The sequence below is a fragment of the Callithrix jacchus genome, chromosome 5 (assembly GCF_049354715.1).
Source record: "Callithrix jacchus isolate 240 chromosome 5, calJac240_pri, whole genome shotgun sequence".
Lineage (NCBI taxonomy): Eukaryota > Metazoa > Chordata > Mammalia > Primates > Cebidae > Callithrix > Callithrix jacchus.
The window spans coordinates 82,479,791-82,495,716 of NC_133506.1; the positions used below are offsets into that span (position 1 = coordinate 82,479,791).

Below are 15,926 nucleotides of genomic sequence, written 5' to 3' on the forward strand. Positions count from 1 at the left end.
ATTGAACAAATATGTGAGTGCCAAAGTGTGCCAGGTCCCAGGACCTGAACCTGAACAACAAAGTCAAAATGCCTCACCCTGAAGATACAAAACGGCCTGGAGAAGAGACTGCTTTCATGGTCAAAGCGAGCTCTGGCCAAAGAATCGTCAACTGACCGGCTGTGTGGCTACATGCAGAAACCCTCTGAGTTCAAACTCCCATTTGAAAAGTGAGAGTGAAGACATTCTACCTAAACCTCATGATGTGAGAACTAATGAGATAATGCAATTAGTAAAACCCAGCACAGGGATGTAAAATGGTGTTGCCACCTTGGACGAGTCCAGCAGTTCCTCCCAAAGTTAAAGGCAGTTACCCTAGGACCCAGCAATTTCACCCCTATATACACACACCCACGAAAATGGAAAACAGGGGCTCAAATAAAAACTTGCACATGAATTAAAACCCAAACACTTGCCAAAAGGTGGTAATAGCCTAAATATCCATGGACAGATGAATAGATAAACAAACTATGATGAATCCACACAAAGGAACAATATCATTCAGCCAGAAAAAGGAATGAAGCACTCACACTACAGCACAGAGGAACCTCGAAACATGATGCTAAGTCAAAGAAGCCAGACACAAGCGCCCACGTTACAGAATTCCGCTTACACAAACGGTCTGGGATAGGCACATTCACCGCACAGAAAGCAGATCAGTGGCTGCCAGGGACTGAAGGAAAGGGAATAAGAAGAGACAGCTAATGGGTATGGGGTATCTTTCATGGGTGATGAAAATGTTCTGGAATTAGACAGCGGAGATGGTTGCACAACATTGTGAATATGCTAAAACTCACCAAACTGTACCCTTTAAGAGGGTGAATCTTAAGATAGGTGAATTATAGCTCAATTTCAAAAGCTGCATGAGCACAAAGAACGCTGAGCACAGTGTCTGGCCTATGACCCTCAACTGTGAGGCACTGCCTAGGCCAGCAATGGGTATATGGTGCCCTCTCTGACCTTCCTTCTCCTTACATAACTTAGGTCCTGACTCAGACAACCTGTCCTCATCCCCCAGGCATGGGAAAGGCCTCCCAGGAATAGCTGCTGCTTCCCTATGTCTCAGACTATCTAAAAATGCTGCATCCTCTTCCACACAGCAGACTGCAGTGTCTGTAAGTGCAGAAGTGTCCACAGACAGAGGTTCCTATGCACGCCCACCTGCTCCTGGGGCAGCGCTTCTGAAAGGCCCTAAGGTATTCTCTTCCAGAGTGTCCTATAATAATCTGAAACTGGGACACTAAAACAGAAAGCCCAGAAGGCAGCAGGCAGGAGGGAGTGTACTTTGAAATGCTGCCTGGGTAGGCTTAGCTTTGCTGTTTTCTGGTTGAGCTGCTGGGCATTTGGAGGGAGGTAGGAGAAACAGGTATCTGTTGTTGACATGCAGGATCTGAGCTGGGCTGTAAGGACCCAAAAGAGGAGCCCAAGTTCTGTTTCAAGCAGCCCTGCACACAGGGCCTCTTTCCTATGCAGGTCCTCCCAGAGGACACACGTGGCTCTGGACCTCATATAAAAGTGACCACATGAGCGACTACTCCTCTGAGCTACCTCCTCTCCAGTTAAACTCGGCCTTCCATTGTGATACAGACAAGCCAGAAGCTGTACTTCTGGTTGGCCTCTAGGAAGAAGCTGCTGGTGGTCTGGGCGTGCTCTTCAACCCGAAGATGTTTCAGAAACAGTGTCTTGAAACTTCTGCTTCCTGGATGATGGGGTAGATGTAGATTTCCATATTCCTCCTGCAAAGTACAACTATAAACCCGGAACCATCATGTGCAAGACAAGCATGGGAAGACTCTGAAAGGTGGAGAAAAGAAGGCAAGTAGGCCAGGGACCCAGGACCCAAGGAAAGACACCATCGTGCCTCTCCCAGGCTTTTTGTCTCACTATCCCTGAGTGGGTACGGGAAAAACTGGTAATCTAAAAACTCCAGCGGGTACACAATCAAAAAACAACAACAAAAAGCTACTCTCCATAACTGAAGAACCAGAAAGGAGCAGCCCAGCAAGACAAGAACTGCCCTACTCTGGCCAAAACCCAAAGAAAAGCCTGCAACCTACCCCAAGTAAGCAAAGGCTGGATTTTCACCCTTGCAAGGTACCCCATACCCCAGCCAGGGTGGTACTGTAAGACACCAAGTAGGAACTGAGTCTTTGATCCCACCAGCAGTAATGAGGATCTCTCCATACTAGCATGTGTCAGGGGGCACTGAGGAATTTTTACTGTGACCCAGTGGGAAGGGAGCCCATAATGAGGAGCCTCCCCAGTTGAGGCATCAGTGGGGGCTGAGGACTTCTGTCTCCACCTGAGTAACGAGGTGGTGATGGTGACCCTCTTCCCCCACTGAAGCACTGTCAGCAAAGTCAATTGAGAGAGAAGATTCAAATGAGACCCAGAGTCATCCAATAGAATATGAAAACACCTGAGTTTCCACCAAAAATCAACATCATACCAATAACCAGGAAAGTCACCAACTGAATGAACAAAGACAACCAAGAAATGCCAACACTAAGGTGACAGCTATGTTAGAATTATCCCAAATTTAAATATTTTAAAGCAGCCATATGAAATGCTTTGACAAGAAATGATGAGCACACTTGAATTAAAGAGAAAGACAGCAAAGAAACAGAAGCTGTAAGAACCAAATGAAAATCCTGAAACTGAAAAACATAGTAACTGAAATAAAAAACTCCTGGGAGGGCTCAAGAGTAGAAGGATGGCAGGCAGGCAGGCAGGCGCAGTGGCTCATACCTGTAATCCCAGCACTTTGGGAGGCCAAGGTGGGTGGATCACTTGAGGTCAGAAGTTCAAGGCCAGCCTGGCCAACATGGTGAAACCCCATCTCTACTAAAAAATACAAAAAATTAGTCGGGTGTGATTGTTCACGCCTGTAATCCCAGCTATTAGGAGGCTTAGGCAGGAGAATCACTTGGACCCAGGAGGCAGAGACTGTAGTGAGCCAAGATTATGCAACTGCATCCCAGCCTGGGAGGCACAGTGAAAATCTATCTCAGAAAAAAGAAAAAAAAAAGGAGAAGGATGGCAGCCAAGGAAAGAATCAGTGAGCTGAAAGACAGAACAACAGAAATTATCCCATCTGATGACAGAGAAAAAATGGCCAGGAAAAAAAATGAATAAATAAAAGGGACCTGTGGGACCATAACAAAAAGTCTAATATTCATGTCATTAGAGTCTTTGCAGGAGAGGAGAGAGGGTAAAGAAGAAAAAGGGCTCAAGGAGTGGCTAGAAACCTCCCAAATTTGGCAAAAGTGGCAACCCACAGATTCCAGAAGTTCAGTGAATGCCGGAGGATAAACTCAAAGAAATCCACATAATAACTAAACTAAAGGAAAACCTAAAAGACAAAGCAACCCAAAGACAAAGAAAAAAATCTTGAAAGCAGTCAGAGAAAAGTAAGACCTTACAGTTTTGAGAAAACCAAGCAGAATGACAACACATTTCTTATCGGGAACCACAGAGACCAGAAGGAAGTGGCACACCACTTTTCTGGTGCTGAAAGAAAACAACCATCAACCTAGAATCCTAAGCAGTAAAAACATTCTTCAGGAATGAAAGGGAAATCCAGACATTCTCAGGTGAAGGAAAACTAAGGGAATTTCTTAGCAGACTTATTCCTAACAAAATGCCCAAAGGAAGTTCTCTAAACAAAAAGGAAATCATAGAAGAATAAATTTTGGAACATATGAAAAGAAGCAAAAACATAGTATTCAAAAAAAAGTAAATAATTATGCTTTCTTTCTCTTGAGTTTTCTAAATTATGTTTGACTCAATCAGAAACTCTAACACTGTCTAATGTGGTTCTAAATGTATGTAAAGGAAATACTTAAGACAATTATATAAGGGAAGGTAATACAGAATATGAATAGGTGCTCTCTTGAACTGGTAAAATGACACCACCAAGACACTGTGCAGATCATGTCTATATAAAGTAATGTCTTGTTACAACCACTAAAAAATCTATATAAAGAGATATACTTTAAAAAACTATATATAAATCAAAATATAATTCTAAAGAAAATGTCCAAGTAACACACGAAGCAGGAAAAAGAAAACAGAAATAATAACCAGAGATGCAAACAGAAAACAATTATGCCCTAATATATCGGTAAATATGTTAAATGTGAATGATCTAAATACACCAATTAAGACAGATTGGCAGAGTAGATTTTAAAATGATTCAACTATATACTGTCTAGAAAAAATTCACTGCAAATATAATTATTACAGGCAGGTTGAAAATGTAAGACTGATGATATAAGAATGATACATCCTGCAAATATTAATCTACAGAGAACAGAGTTGTTATATTATCAGATAAAGTATATTTCAGCACAAAGAAAATGACCAGAGACTGAGAGGAATCCTACATAATGATAAAAGGGTCAATTCACTGAGACATTGTGAACCTAAATGTGCATGCACATGTAAACATCAGAGCTGCAAAATAATGTGAAGCTAAAACTAATACAACTGAAAGGAAAAATAAATAAATCCATGAATACTGTGGAGGCTTCAACATCCCTCTAAATAACACAACTAATACAGTCCTAAGAGGGAACTAAATGTACCTCAAATGCTCACATTAGAAAAGAGGAAAGGACTCAAATCAATAATCAAACCTTCTACCTCAAGAACCTAGAAAAAGAAGTACAAAATGTACCAAAAGCAAGAAAAAGAAGGAAATAATACAGATAAAGTAAAAATCAGTGAAATGGAAACAAAATCAGTGAAACGAAGAGCTGGTTCTTTGAACAAGATTGACAAAATTGATCAACTTCTGACACAACCAACAAAGAAAAAAAGACATAATGACACAAATTAATATCAGAAATAAAACAGAAATATTACAGATTCTGCAGATATCAAACAGATAATGAGGAATACTAATAAAATTCTACAAACATTAATTTGACAACATAAAGAAAATGGACCCATTTCACTAAAAACACAGATGACTAAAATGATCCTACAACTATTAAGGAAACTGAATCCGTACTTTATAACTCACAAAAAAGAAATCTCCAAGCCCAGATGGTTTTACCGAAGATTTCCGCCAAGTGTTTAAAGAACTAATGCTAATTCTATATACTCTTTTTAAGAAAACAGAAGCAACACTTCCCAATTTATTTTATGAAGCTAGTATTATCCTGATACCAAAACCAGACAAACTATATGACAAAACCCAAAAGGGAAAAAAAGAACAATGGACTAATTTCCCTCATAAATACACAGTAGTTCCCCCTCTCTCCCATCCATGGTTCCACGGTTTCACTTTCCTGAGTTTCAGTTACCCACAGTCAACTACGGCCTGAAAATATGAAATGGAAAATTCCTGAAATAATTTACAAGTTTTAAACTGCATGTCATTCTGAGTAGTGTGATGTAATCTTGCATTGTCCTGCTCCATCCCAGTTGAGACGCAGATCCTCCCCTTTGTCCAGCGCATCTAACTGTAACACTCTGCCTACCCCTTAGTCACTTAGTAGCCATCAGTTATCAGATCGACTGTGGTGGTGCTGCAGTGCTTGTGTTCAAATAATGCTTGTTTTACTTAATAAGGTCCCCAAAGCACAAGAATAGTGTTACAGTTTCGCTGTGTCCCCAACCAAATCTCATCTTAAACTGTAACTCCCACAATTCCCATGTGTCGTGGAAAAAACCTGGTGGGGGGTGACTGAAGTTTGAGGCTGCATCTTTCCTGCACTGTTCTTGTCATAGTGAATGAGTCTCACAAGATCTGATGGTTTTAGAAACGGGAGTTTCCCTCCACGAGCTCTCTCTTTGTCAGCTGCCATCCAGGTTAAGTTGTGACTTGGTCCTCCTTGCCTTCTGCCATGATTGTGAGGCCTTCCCAGCCACGTGGAACTGTAAGTCTAATAAACCTCTTTCTTTGGTAAATTTCCCAGTCTTGCGTATGCCTTTATCAGCAGCGTGAAAACTGACTAATATAAGGAGTGATGATAGGAAGAGAAGCCATAAAGTGCTGTCTTTAAGTGAAAGGGTAAACGGCTTTCAATTTAAGAAAAATAATTCATATGCTGAGGTTGCTAAGATCTACAGAAAGGAAAAAAAAACTTCTACTTCCTCCAGACAGAAGTAGCAACACACTCTGCATCCTCGCTTCACCAGGAACCTACTAAAGTTCCTGGGGAAGCAAAGTAGAATTTTTCATAAGAACAAAATGGATGGAAAGGAGAAAACCTATGGTGGCTGTGAAGGCCCTGATGCCATGTATGTCAAATTGATATCATCTGATGGCCATGAATTTATTGTAAAAAGAGAACATGCATTAACATCAGGCACAATAAAAGCCATGTTGAGTGGCCCAGGTCAATTTGCTGAGAACAAAACCAATGAGATCAATTTTAGAGAGATACCTTCACATGTACTATCAAAAGTATGCATGTATTTTACGTACAAGGTTCGCTACACTGACAGCTCCACTGAGATTCCTGAATTCCCAATTGCACCTGAAAATGCAGTAGAACTGCTGATGGCTGCGAACTTCCTAGATTGTTAAATAAAATAAATTATAATAAAAAACATCTTCTATCTGGGAAATTATGAAGAAGGAAAAAGAAATTCATGCTAGTTTTAGTGTCACACCTCAAACTGCAATGTTACAGTCATAGTGTATACTAAAGTGCCTAGTTAAGACAGAAAAAGTACTTACGGCTGGGTGTGGTGGCTCACACCTGTAATCCCAGCACTTTAGGATGCTGAAGCAGGACGAAGGCTTGAAGCCAGATCCTGTTTCTACCAAAAAATAATAATAATTAATAGCTAGGTATGGTGGCAAGTGCTGGCATAGGTCTAGCTACTTGGGAGGCTGAGGCAGGAGGATCACTTGAGCTCAGGAATTCGAGGCTGCAGTGAGCTATGCTTGTACCACTACACTCCAGCCTGGGCAACTGACCAACACTCTTTCTCAAAAAAACAAAACACAAAAACAGTATTTGTGGGCTTGATATGAGGGGATACCTCGGTTGTTTCGCAACAGAAATGTGTTCCAACTGAGAGCAATCAGGTTCAGTACTATCCGTGGTTTGAGGAGTCCAAGAGGGTGTTGGAATGGATCTCCTGCAGGTAAAGGGGGGACTGCTATACATGCAAAACTCAACAAACTGTTAGCAAATAGAATTAAGCAATATGTTTACAGAATTATACACCATGACCAAAAGGGGTTACTCCAGGGATGCTGGTTTAGTATTCAAAAATCAACCAACTCAGGCCAGACGCGATGGCTCACACCTGTAATCCCAGTATACTTTGGGAGGCCATGGTGGGCGGACCATGAGGTCAGGAGTTTGAGACCAGGCTGACCAACATGGTAAAACCCTGTCTCTACTAAAAATACAAAAACTAGATGGGCGTGGCGGTGCACACATGTAATCCCAGTTACTCAGGAGGCTGAGGCAGAAGAATCACTTGAACCTGGGAGGCAGAGGTTACAGTGAGCTGAGATCATGCCATTGTACTCCAGCCTGGGTGACAGAGCAAGACTCTGTCTAAAAAAAAAAAAAAAAAAAAAAATCCATCACTGTAATCCACCAAATTAATACTCTACAGAAGAAAAGCCACATGGTCCTAGTGATTGATACAGAAAAGGCATCTGGCAAAACCCAATATCCATTCATGATTATTTTAAACACCTCTCAGAAAAGTAGAAATAGAGGGAAACTTACTCAACTTCATAAGAGCATCTCTAAAGAAACCTCCAGGTAATATTATAATAATGGGGAAAGGCTGAATACTGTCCCTCTAAGATCAGGAACTAGGCAATGATGTCCATCTCAGAATTCTTTTTTTTTGAGAAGGAGTTTCACTCTTGTTACCCAGGCTGAAGTGCAATGGCGGGATCTCAGCTCACCGCAACCTCCGCCTCCTGGGTTCAGGCAATTCTCCTCCCTCAGCCTCCTGAGTAGCTGGGATTACAGGCATGCGTCACCACACCCAGCTAATTTTCTGTATTTTTAGTAGAGATGGGGTTTCACCATGTTGACCAGGATGGTCTCGATCTCTTGACCTCGTGATCCACCCGCCTCGGCCTCCCAAAGTGCTGGGATTACGGGCGTGAGCAACCACGCCAGCCAATGCCAGGTTCTTAACGGCAAACATGAATTCTTATTCTCAGAATTCTTATTCAACATAGTGCTGGAATTTCTAGCAAGTGCAGTAAAGCAGGAAAAGGAAATAAAAGGCAAAAGAGATCAAAACAGAAGAAATAAAATCTTTATAGATGACATAGTTATCTCTGTAGAAAATCCCAGAATCTACAAAAACTCTAGAACTAGTGAGTTCAACAAAGCTGTAGGATACAAGATCAGCATACAAAAATCAACTGTGTCTCTATATGTTAACAATGGACAAGTGGACACCAAAGTTAAAATACAATACCCCTGGCAACTGCTAAAAAAAAATACTTAGGTGTATATACAACACCACATGTACAGGAACTGCTGAACACTACACAACACTGATGAGAGAAATCAAAGAAGATCTAAATGGAGAGACATAATGTGTTGATGGACTAGAAGATTCTAAGATGTCAACTCTTACCCAATTGATAGTTTAACACAGTTTCTATGAAAATCGCAGCAAGATTTTTTTGTAGATATGGACAAGATTATTCTAAAGTTTACATGAAAAAGGCAAATGAACTGGAATATTTTTAATTAAAAAAAGAATAAAGAGGGCATAATCTATTTACTCAATTACAAAACATAGTAATGAAGACTGTGTGGCATTAGTGGAAACTCAGACACATGGATCAACGGAACAGAAGCTAGCAATAAACCAACACAAGTATGCCCAATTTTGACAAAGGTGCACAAGGAATTCAGTGGAGGAAAAACAGCCTTTCAGCAAATGGTAGTAGAGTGACTGTTCGTACATAGGCAACAAAGAAAAATTCAAGCTGATACAAAAGTAATGTTATACAAAAAACAAAACCAAAAACACTACCACAAAATGGAAACTTTTAAATTGATAAACTGGACATCATTAAAATTAAAAAACTTTTGCTCTGCACAAAGTCCTCCTAAGAAGATGAAAAGATAAGCCACCAAGTAGAATAAAATACTTTGCAAACGATGTAACTGACAAAGGACTAGTATCTAGACTACATACAAGTATCTACACTACATAAAGACACTTAGAACTCAATATTAAAAACACTAAATAGTCTAATTAGAATGTGAGAAAAAGACATGAGAAGCTTTCCACAGAAGATAAATAGCATGAAAAGGTGTTCAATACCATAAGCTATAGGGGAATTAAAACCACGTGAGATGTTACTATGCTCCTATCAGAACACCTAAAAAAAATCGTGATGACACCAAATGCTGGCAAGGTCACAAAGTAAGTACATCACTCATATCACTCATACACTGCTGGTGGGAATCAGTTTGGCAGTTTCTTAAAAAACTAAACACGCAACTATCATACATCCTAGGACTCCTGGATATTTACTCCAGAGAATGAAAACATATACTCACACAAAAACCACATGTGAATGGTTTGTTCATAATAGCCCAAAACTGGAAACAACCTAGCCGTCTCCTCATATCACGGAAAGCAAGTCAGCAATGAAAAGCAAACTACTGATTCAAGCAACAACCTGGATGAATCACCAGAGAATTCTGAGTGAAAAAAGCCAATCTCAAAGGTCCCAGGTTGTATGACTCTCTTCACATAATATTCTTGAAATGTCAGATTCATGGAAATGGAGGATTCCTGGGTGGCTGGGGCCGGGGTGATGTGGGAGGGAGGAGGCGATGGAGACACTGGGTACTTTCTGCATTGTAGTCAGTATCCCAGCTGTGGTGCCACAGTGTTGCAGGAGGTCACCATGGGAGGACCTGGGCAAAGGGGTACATGGGATCTCTGTTATTTCTTACAACTCCAGGGAAAACACAATTAAAAAGTTTAATAAAAACTTAGTATTAGTTTCATTTCTTACTACTACAGGGGAAACACAATAAACAGTTTACTGAAAAAGGAAAAACAAAACCCAGCCACTGTGGCCTCTGCAGTCAGTCTTCAGGGGTCTACAGTGGATGGCCATGTGTCTTCTCCAGTGATACCGGCCTGCCATGGTCTTGAGCTGCACCACCTGTGCTCTGCTGGCCTCTCCAGCTGCTTCCCTGGAGGTCACACACATGCCCTCTCTCAGGAGTTCTTCTGTCCCTTCCTCTCATCCCCCTCCCCAGGCAGATCTGGGATGCATGTCATGAACAACCCAACTGTCTCAACTAGGTTGCCCAACTGCCCCAAGTGGGCGGCCAGGGGCAAGCGACGGAGAAACATCCCAGCCAGCTATACATGGTGTTGTCAAGCTGCCAACACTGATGCTTCCCAGACGTGCACAGGTCTCTGGACACAGCCACTCCGTCACAACCAGCTCACATGACATGCTTGGCACCGAAGAGGGCAGCCCTCAAAGAATCGATGCAGACAGGTGAGTCTCACCTATCTTACCCCATCACATCCTGCCACCCAGAAGACCCTCTACAGTCCCACTACCCCTCACCTCCCATACACAAACATCTTCTATTCCATGGAATAAGGTGACTCGCTGTCCCAAACACAGCCCTCTCAAAATCCCACACCTCCTTCAAGAACACAAACAGGCCCCAAGCCAAATGTACTCCCTCTCTCACACCACCACATCTCCTCGCTAGGAACAAGAATCCTGCCTCATCCAGCCAACCACCCAGTACAAAGCTGGGCTCCAATGACCAAATAAATAAAACACACGAATGATTTATTAGTTACTCACACCCAGCTGAAAAGGTAACTGCTCCCTAACAGCTCTGAGTGCTGCTGGAAGGCCCTCACAGCTAAGACCTGGGTGAGCTAGGATGCACCTCTGCTTCCCACACCCAAAGCTCCCAGGTCACTAGGATGACCCTGCTCAGCACCCAGCAGTGAGGGACAATCAACACTCTGAGGAGCAAGTAGACATGAGCCAGGGCCTACCCCCAACATGGCTGAATCCAATTTGTACTTCTCCTTTCTCGAGTCCAAGTCTCCAGTTGTGCTGCTGTGTGCACTATCCCACCAAGGACAAGAGGCAGGGCGTGGACAAAGCTGGCACTCAAGACAGCAGCACACGGCCACACTCAAGAGCCACGGTGCTTCCACGACATAACACAGTCCCTGCAAGAGGTTTCTGTGCCTCTTTAGGGAATAAACAAAACCCACAACTGAGAAAATGAAGCTCAAACCAGAAAGCTCAAATAAATGTCTGCTCCTGGGAAGATGACATCTCAAGAGCAAAAGCCAGCCACGGCCGCTTACTACCTCCCTGGGCCCAGTATCCTCGCCTCTTAAGAAGGGGTGGCCTCAATGGTGGCTGATGTATCTTCCAGCTTTGATGGTCTAAAATAAGCTCAAGATTGGAGGGGCAGCAGGAAGCAGGAGCTTGGGGGAGACTGATGGGAACCTATTGGTTGAGGTTTTCGAATGGAGCCATAAGGATGAGAGTGAGAGGCTAGGGGAGGGCAGGATGGGGGAGGGCAGGATGCAGAGAGCAGCACAGAAGGCTGTGGACAAAGGCCCCGAGTCTCCTCTCTTTTCAAGAGCAGTTTTTTCCTAAAAGACCCCAGGAGGTAGAAGGCTGGTCTCCCAGCACAAATATAACCCATAGTTACAGTAGTTTCATTGTTTCAGAAACTACCATTCCCATTTTGCTCTGAAGGTCTCAGGTCTGTTTCAAAACCCATAATTCAACTTTAAGTACAGTGAGAGTGCAGTATTTTAAGTTTGCCTCCCCAGTAAATCCAATTAATAATCAACAGATTTTTTAAAAATCTTAGCAGACTGGCCTCAAACATGCAGATTCCATTCTACTTCATCCAAGGTTAAGAATTCGCATTCGCAAACAGCCCTTATGACGTGTAAAGTTACCAATTTTGGCAGTTGCTTCGAATAACCAGGAAACTTGCAAACCTCTGACAGAACCTTGCTAACTTCTTAATCAAAGTGGGCAGTTCTTTTGGTTTGTTAAAGTGTAAGAGAAAAAAGTTTAATAGAACATTTCACAAACGCTCAGTGAAAGAGGTAAGCCAGGGACCAGGATTCCCTATTTAAAGAGAAGAAAATTAAAATATAGAGGTAAAGGGATTTGTTCAAAGGTCACACAGCTGGAAGTGACAGCCCAATACTTGAAGCAAAATCTCCCAACTCCTCCTCATCACATAAACTGTTTCGCCGAAAAAAGCATCCAAATGAGAAGAGGGAAGCAAGCCCTCCTTTACACTCCAGAACACCTTCCCAGGCAAGTGAGTTCTACCCGTCCCAAGCTGACCTTCCCTAAAGCCCTTGGTATCTTAACCATCTATGATTCTGCAGCCTTGAGTATTTGATCAAGCTTTTTGGTTTTAGATGAAAAGAATCTTTTCCAGGAGGTTGGAAACCCGACCTCAGAGAAAGGCCCTGTGCCCAGGCCATAACCCCTGCCCCACCAACATATTCCAGTTGGCCATGTAAACAAGTCAAACCCTGGGTGCTCTGAAGTGGCATTAAAACCAACCAGGCCCCTTCACCGAACACCGACAGCAACGTTTTCCACCTAAGGGGTTCTTCTGTGACAGGAGTGGCTACAACTAGTTCTCACTGGACTGGAATGTGAAGGGAGTTTCCCTGGCTTCATTCAGGAGGCTGAGAGAAAGCTCTGAGGAGGATGGAGATGATGGCTGTGGGGAGGGTACCCAGGCACATCCCAAGGAGGTGCACACAAGGATCAGAATCCTGGACCTCTAGGAGTTTAGACATCAATCACTGCGGGGGTTCCCGAGGGCCCTGGGGACTGCAGCCAAGCCTCTTGGGGCCTTTTAGCAATACGAATTCCCCATCTCCCAAATCACTCCAGAGTGGGGGACCCCAGAATCTGTGTTTAATGGCTATGACTCTAATGCAGGTTTGGGGGCTACAACCACTTCAAAGCCCTGTTTGACACAGAAGGCTGGGAGACAGAAACCAACTTTCCCGAGGACCCACAGGTCTCCTCACCCCTCGGCCAGTGACCAGGGAATCGGTCCCAGCTCTCCCCTCAACTACAGCCTCCCAGCTTAAGTTCAAGACCCAGACCCTCCTCGCCAGGCTTGGACACCCTTCACCTCTATCCAGTCCTTGACGGTGATGACGATTCCGAATCAGGGCAGGCTGGGTCCCACAAGACGGGAGCCCACAGTCGTCCCCACCCCGCCAACAATCCTACTTCCTGGACCATTCTGACTAGACAAGTCCAAGTCCGGTCCCAAGCCAGACTCTGAGGGCGGGGGTCCCGTCAAGCGTCTTCCAATTCCCAAGCGCTTTGTTCCTACTAAGCGAAACCAGGCACTTTTTGAGTCACTCAAAAAGCGTGATCACACAGCCGGGCAATGAGAACGAGAAAGGATGTTCTTCTTCTGCATACTCCAGGATTTTCCCTTTGTCCCGGCTCCATGAACGCACTTCCCGTCCCCATGCCCCAGCACTCGCACAATTCCCTGTTCCATTTTTATTTTCCCTGCAGCCCTCGGCGGCGCCCTCGCCCCCGGCCCACGGCTCCCAGAACCGAGGTGTTCGGGCCGGCCCCCGCCGCTCACCTGCGTCAGGTCCTCCTCCTTGAGAAGATAAGACTCGCGGTGCTTGAAGCAGTTCTGACACTTGCTCTTCTGGAAGATATTGGCCCGGAATTTCCTGCACGGCTTCTCCTTGGCCGCCGACACAGTCGGCGCCGCGGCAGCTCAAGCCAGGCCGGCGCTGAGCTTCCGGCGGGTTTGGGGCTCAGCGCGGCCGCCGCCGCGTCCCTCGCCGACCCCGCCGCAGGCCCAGCCCAGCCTCCTCCCCGGCGGCTGGCTGCACGCGCCGAAGCTCCTGCGCCGTCCGGGTCTCACAGCGCGCACAACTCCCCGCGCCCGCCTGCACAGCCGCGCCCGGACGCCGCCGGCCCATGGACGCGGCCTCGGGCCCGTTGCCTCCCGTTGCAGCCCGCCTCTCAGGCGCGATTCGCCGCAGGCCCAGCTCATCCGCGTCGCAGCCGAAACCCTGGACGCGAAGCAGCAGCTGCAACTAGCAACGGAGCACCCCACGCACTGCACCGAGCGCGGGTCGGTGATGGGGTGTATCGGGCGGGGGTAGCGCCCGACGCGATTAGCAGCTCCGCCGGCCAACGGCGGCGGCGCGCTCTCGCTAATGGGCCAATGGCTGTCCGAGGCGGGACCGAGGCCCACCGTGCGCAGGGTTAAGTAGTGCAGTCCGGTAAGGCTGGGGTCCCGGCTTGGGACATTCAGGTCTGGTGGACTGGGGCCGAGGCACGCCGGGCTGACGGGCCGGGCTCCTGCGGCGGCCGCGGGGGAAGGCGGAGCCGACCTCCTGCTGGCTCTCGGCAAGGCCCCCGCCCCCAGGCTCGCCTTCCCGCGCCACCGCTGCACACCTCACGGAGGCATCTTCCCCAAGCCCAGTTCGGAGAGGATTAGTTTAGCACCTACTGTGTACCAGGCCCTCTCGTAGGAGTCATTTTAGCGTCGGGAAGCGCTGGATACGGCTCCAAGGGCTCGCTCATTAAAGTTCCCCAACATCTCCATTCTCAACCCCATTTTGCATAGGAGGAGACTGAGGAGCAGAGAAGTAATAGCGGGTAGCGTTTCAAGAGATGACTAAGAGAAGATGTCCGCGGACTTGAAGAGCGTCAGCTCCATTATGGGAGATTAGCCAAGGCTGACTCTCTGCCAGGTACTGAGCTAGGCATTCTTTCCCCAGTGATGTGCTTGAGGAAATGAAGGGTCAGACACCTGGAGTAATTTGTGCAGGATCACTCTGCTAGGAAGGGGCTGAGCTGTCACTCCCGTCCTCCCCTGTCCAGCTTCCTGGCCAAACCTGGAGAAGGCTGTCAACGGCTCAGGCAGAAGGTTGCAGGAGCCCAGAGGCGGGGGAGATGTGCTCTTTAGAAAACTTAGGTTGGCTTCAAGGAGGAGGGGACTTCAGGATTCAGTACAGTAACGTACATTACAGGTTTGTATCCTAGGGGTCATAGGCCATACCATATAGCCTAGGTGTGCCGTAGGCTATACCATCTAGGTTTGTGTAAATGCTATGATGTTAGCACAATGGCGAAATCACCTAAATCATTATTTACTATATATGGAATGCTTTTTTTTTAAGGAGCAAAAGTTTCCTTTCAGTGGGAACTAAATTTGGGGCTAGAGTGTTTTATTTAATTTTCACCCCAAAGTTGCAAAGTGTTTTGAAGTATTTTCCTGTAAAATAATATATATTTTTTTGAGACAAACCTTCATTCTGTCACCCAGGCTGGAGTGCAGTGGCTTGATGTCAGCTCACTGCAACCTCCGACTTCTGGGTTCAAGCGATTCATGTACCAGCCTCCTGAGTAGCTAGATTACAGGCACCTGCCACCATGCCCAGCTAATTTTTGTATTTTTAGTAGACACGGGGTTTCACTATCTTGGCCAAGCTGTTCTCAAACTCCTGACCTCAGGTGATCTACCCACCTCGGCCTCCCGAAGTGCTGAGATTACAGGTGTGAGCCACCATGCCCAGCCAAAATAATTATTTTAATTTAAATAAAACCCACCAAGGAAATGTCAAGCTCTAAGAAATATAGCTTCCTGGGAAATGTGAGAGGAAGTCAGCACTGATTTCAGAACTCTGATTATAACAATAGATCCATCCCTAAATGAGGCAAATCTTGGAATCCCTTCCATTTTATTTTATTTATTTATTTGTTATTTTTTTGAGACGAGTCTCACTGTCTCACCCAGGCTAGAGTGCAATGGAATGATCTCACCCCACTGCAACCTGCGCCTCCTGGGTTCAAGTGATTCTTCTGCCTTAGTCTCCTGAGTAGGTGGGATTGCAGGCAT

General features: G+C 45.2%; 2 protein-coding genes and 1 pseudogene across 5 annotated transcripts in view; 2 read left to right on the plus strand and 1 right to left on the minus strand.

Annotated features, from left to right (window-relative positions):
• The window catches only part of LOC144582812 (uncharacterized), a 49,028-nt gene extending 34,465 nt beyond the window's left edge, over positions 1-14,563 (minus strand). The window contains exons 1-2 of the mRNA XM_078375415.1: positions 14,542-14,563; positions 13,650-14,479 (exon numbers count right to left, since the gene is read on the minus strand). Of these exons, the coding sequence (XP_078231541.1) occupies positions 13,791-14,479; positions 14,542-14,563 (711 nt within the window). The 3' untranslated portion in view covers positions 13,650-13,790. The remainder of the gene's footprint in view (positions 1-13,649; positions 14,480-14,541) is intronic.
• LOC100399094 (transcription elongation factor B (SIII), polypeptide 1 (15kDa, elongin C) pseudogene) lies at positions 6,209-6,600 on the plus strand (annotated as a pseudogene).
• The window catches only part of LOC100404418 (leucine-rich repeat-containing protein 37A3), a 52,971-nt gene continuing 50,715 nt past the window's right edge, over positions 13,671-15,926 (plus strand). For 3 of the 4 annotated variants that reach the window (XM_078373101.1, XM_078373103.1, XM_078373104.1), the window contains exons 1-2: positions 14,262-14,304; positions 14,652-14,778. The gene's annotated coding sequence lies outside the window, so the exon portion shown is untranslated. Of the gene's footprint in view, positions 14,154-14,261; positions 14,305-14,651; positions 14,779-15,926 lie in introns of those variants that run through there. The other variant, XM_078373102.1, reaches the window with a different exon arrangement.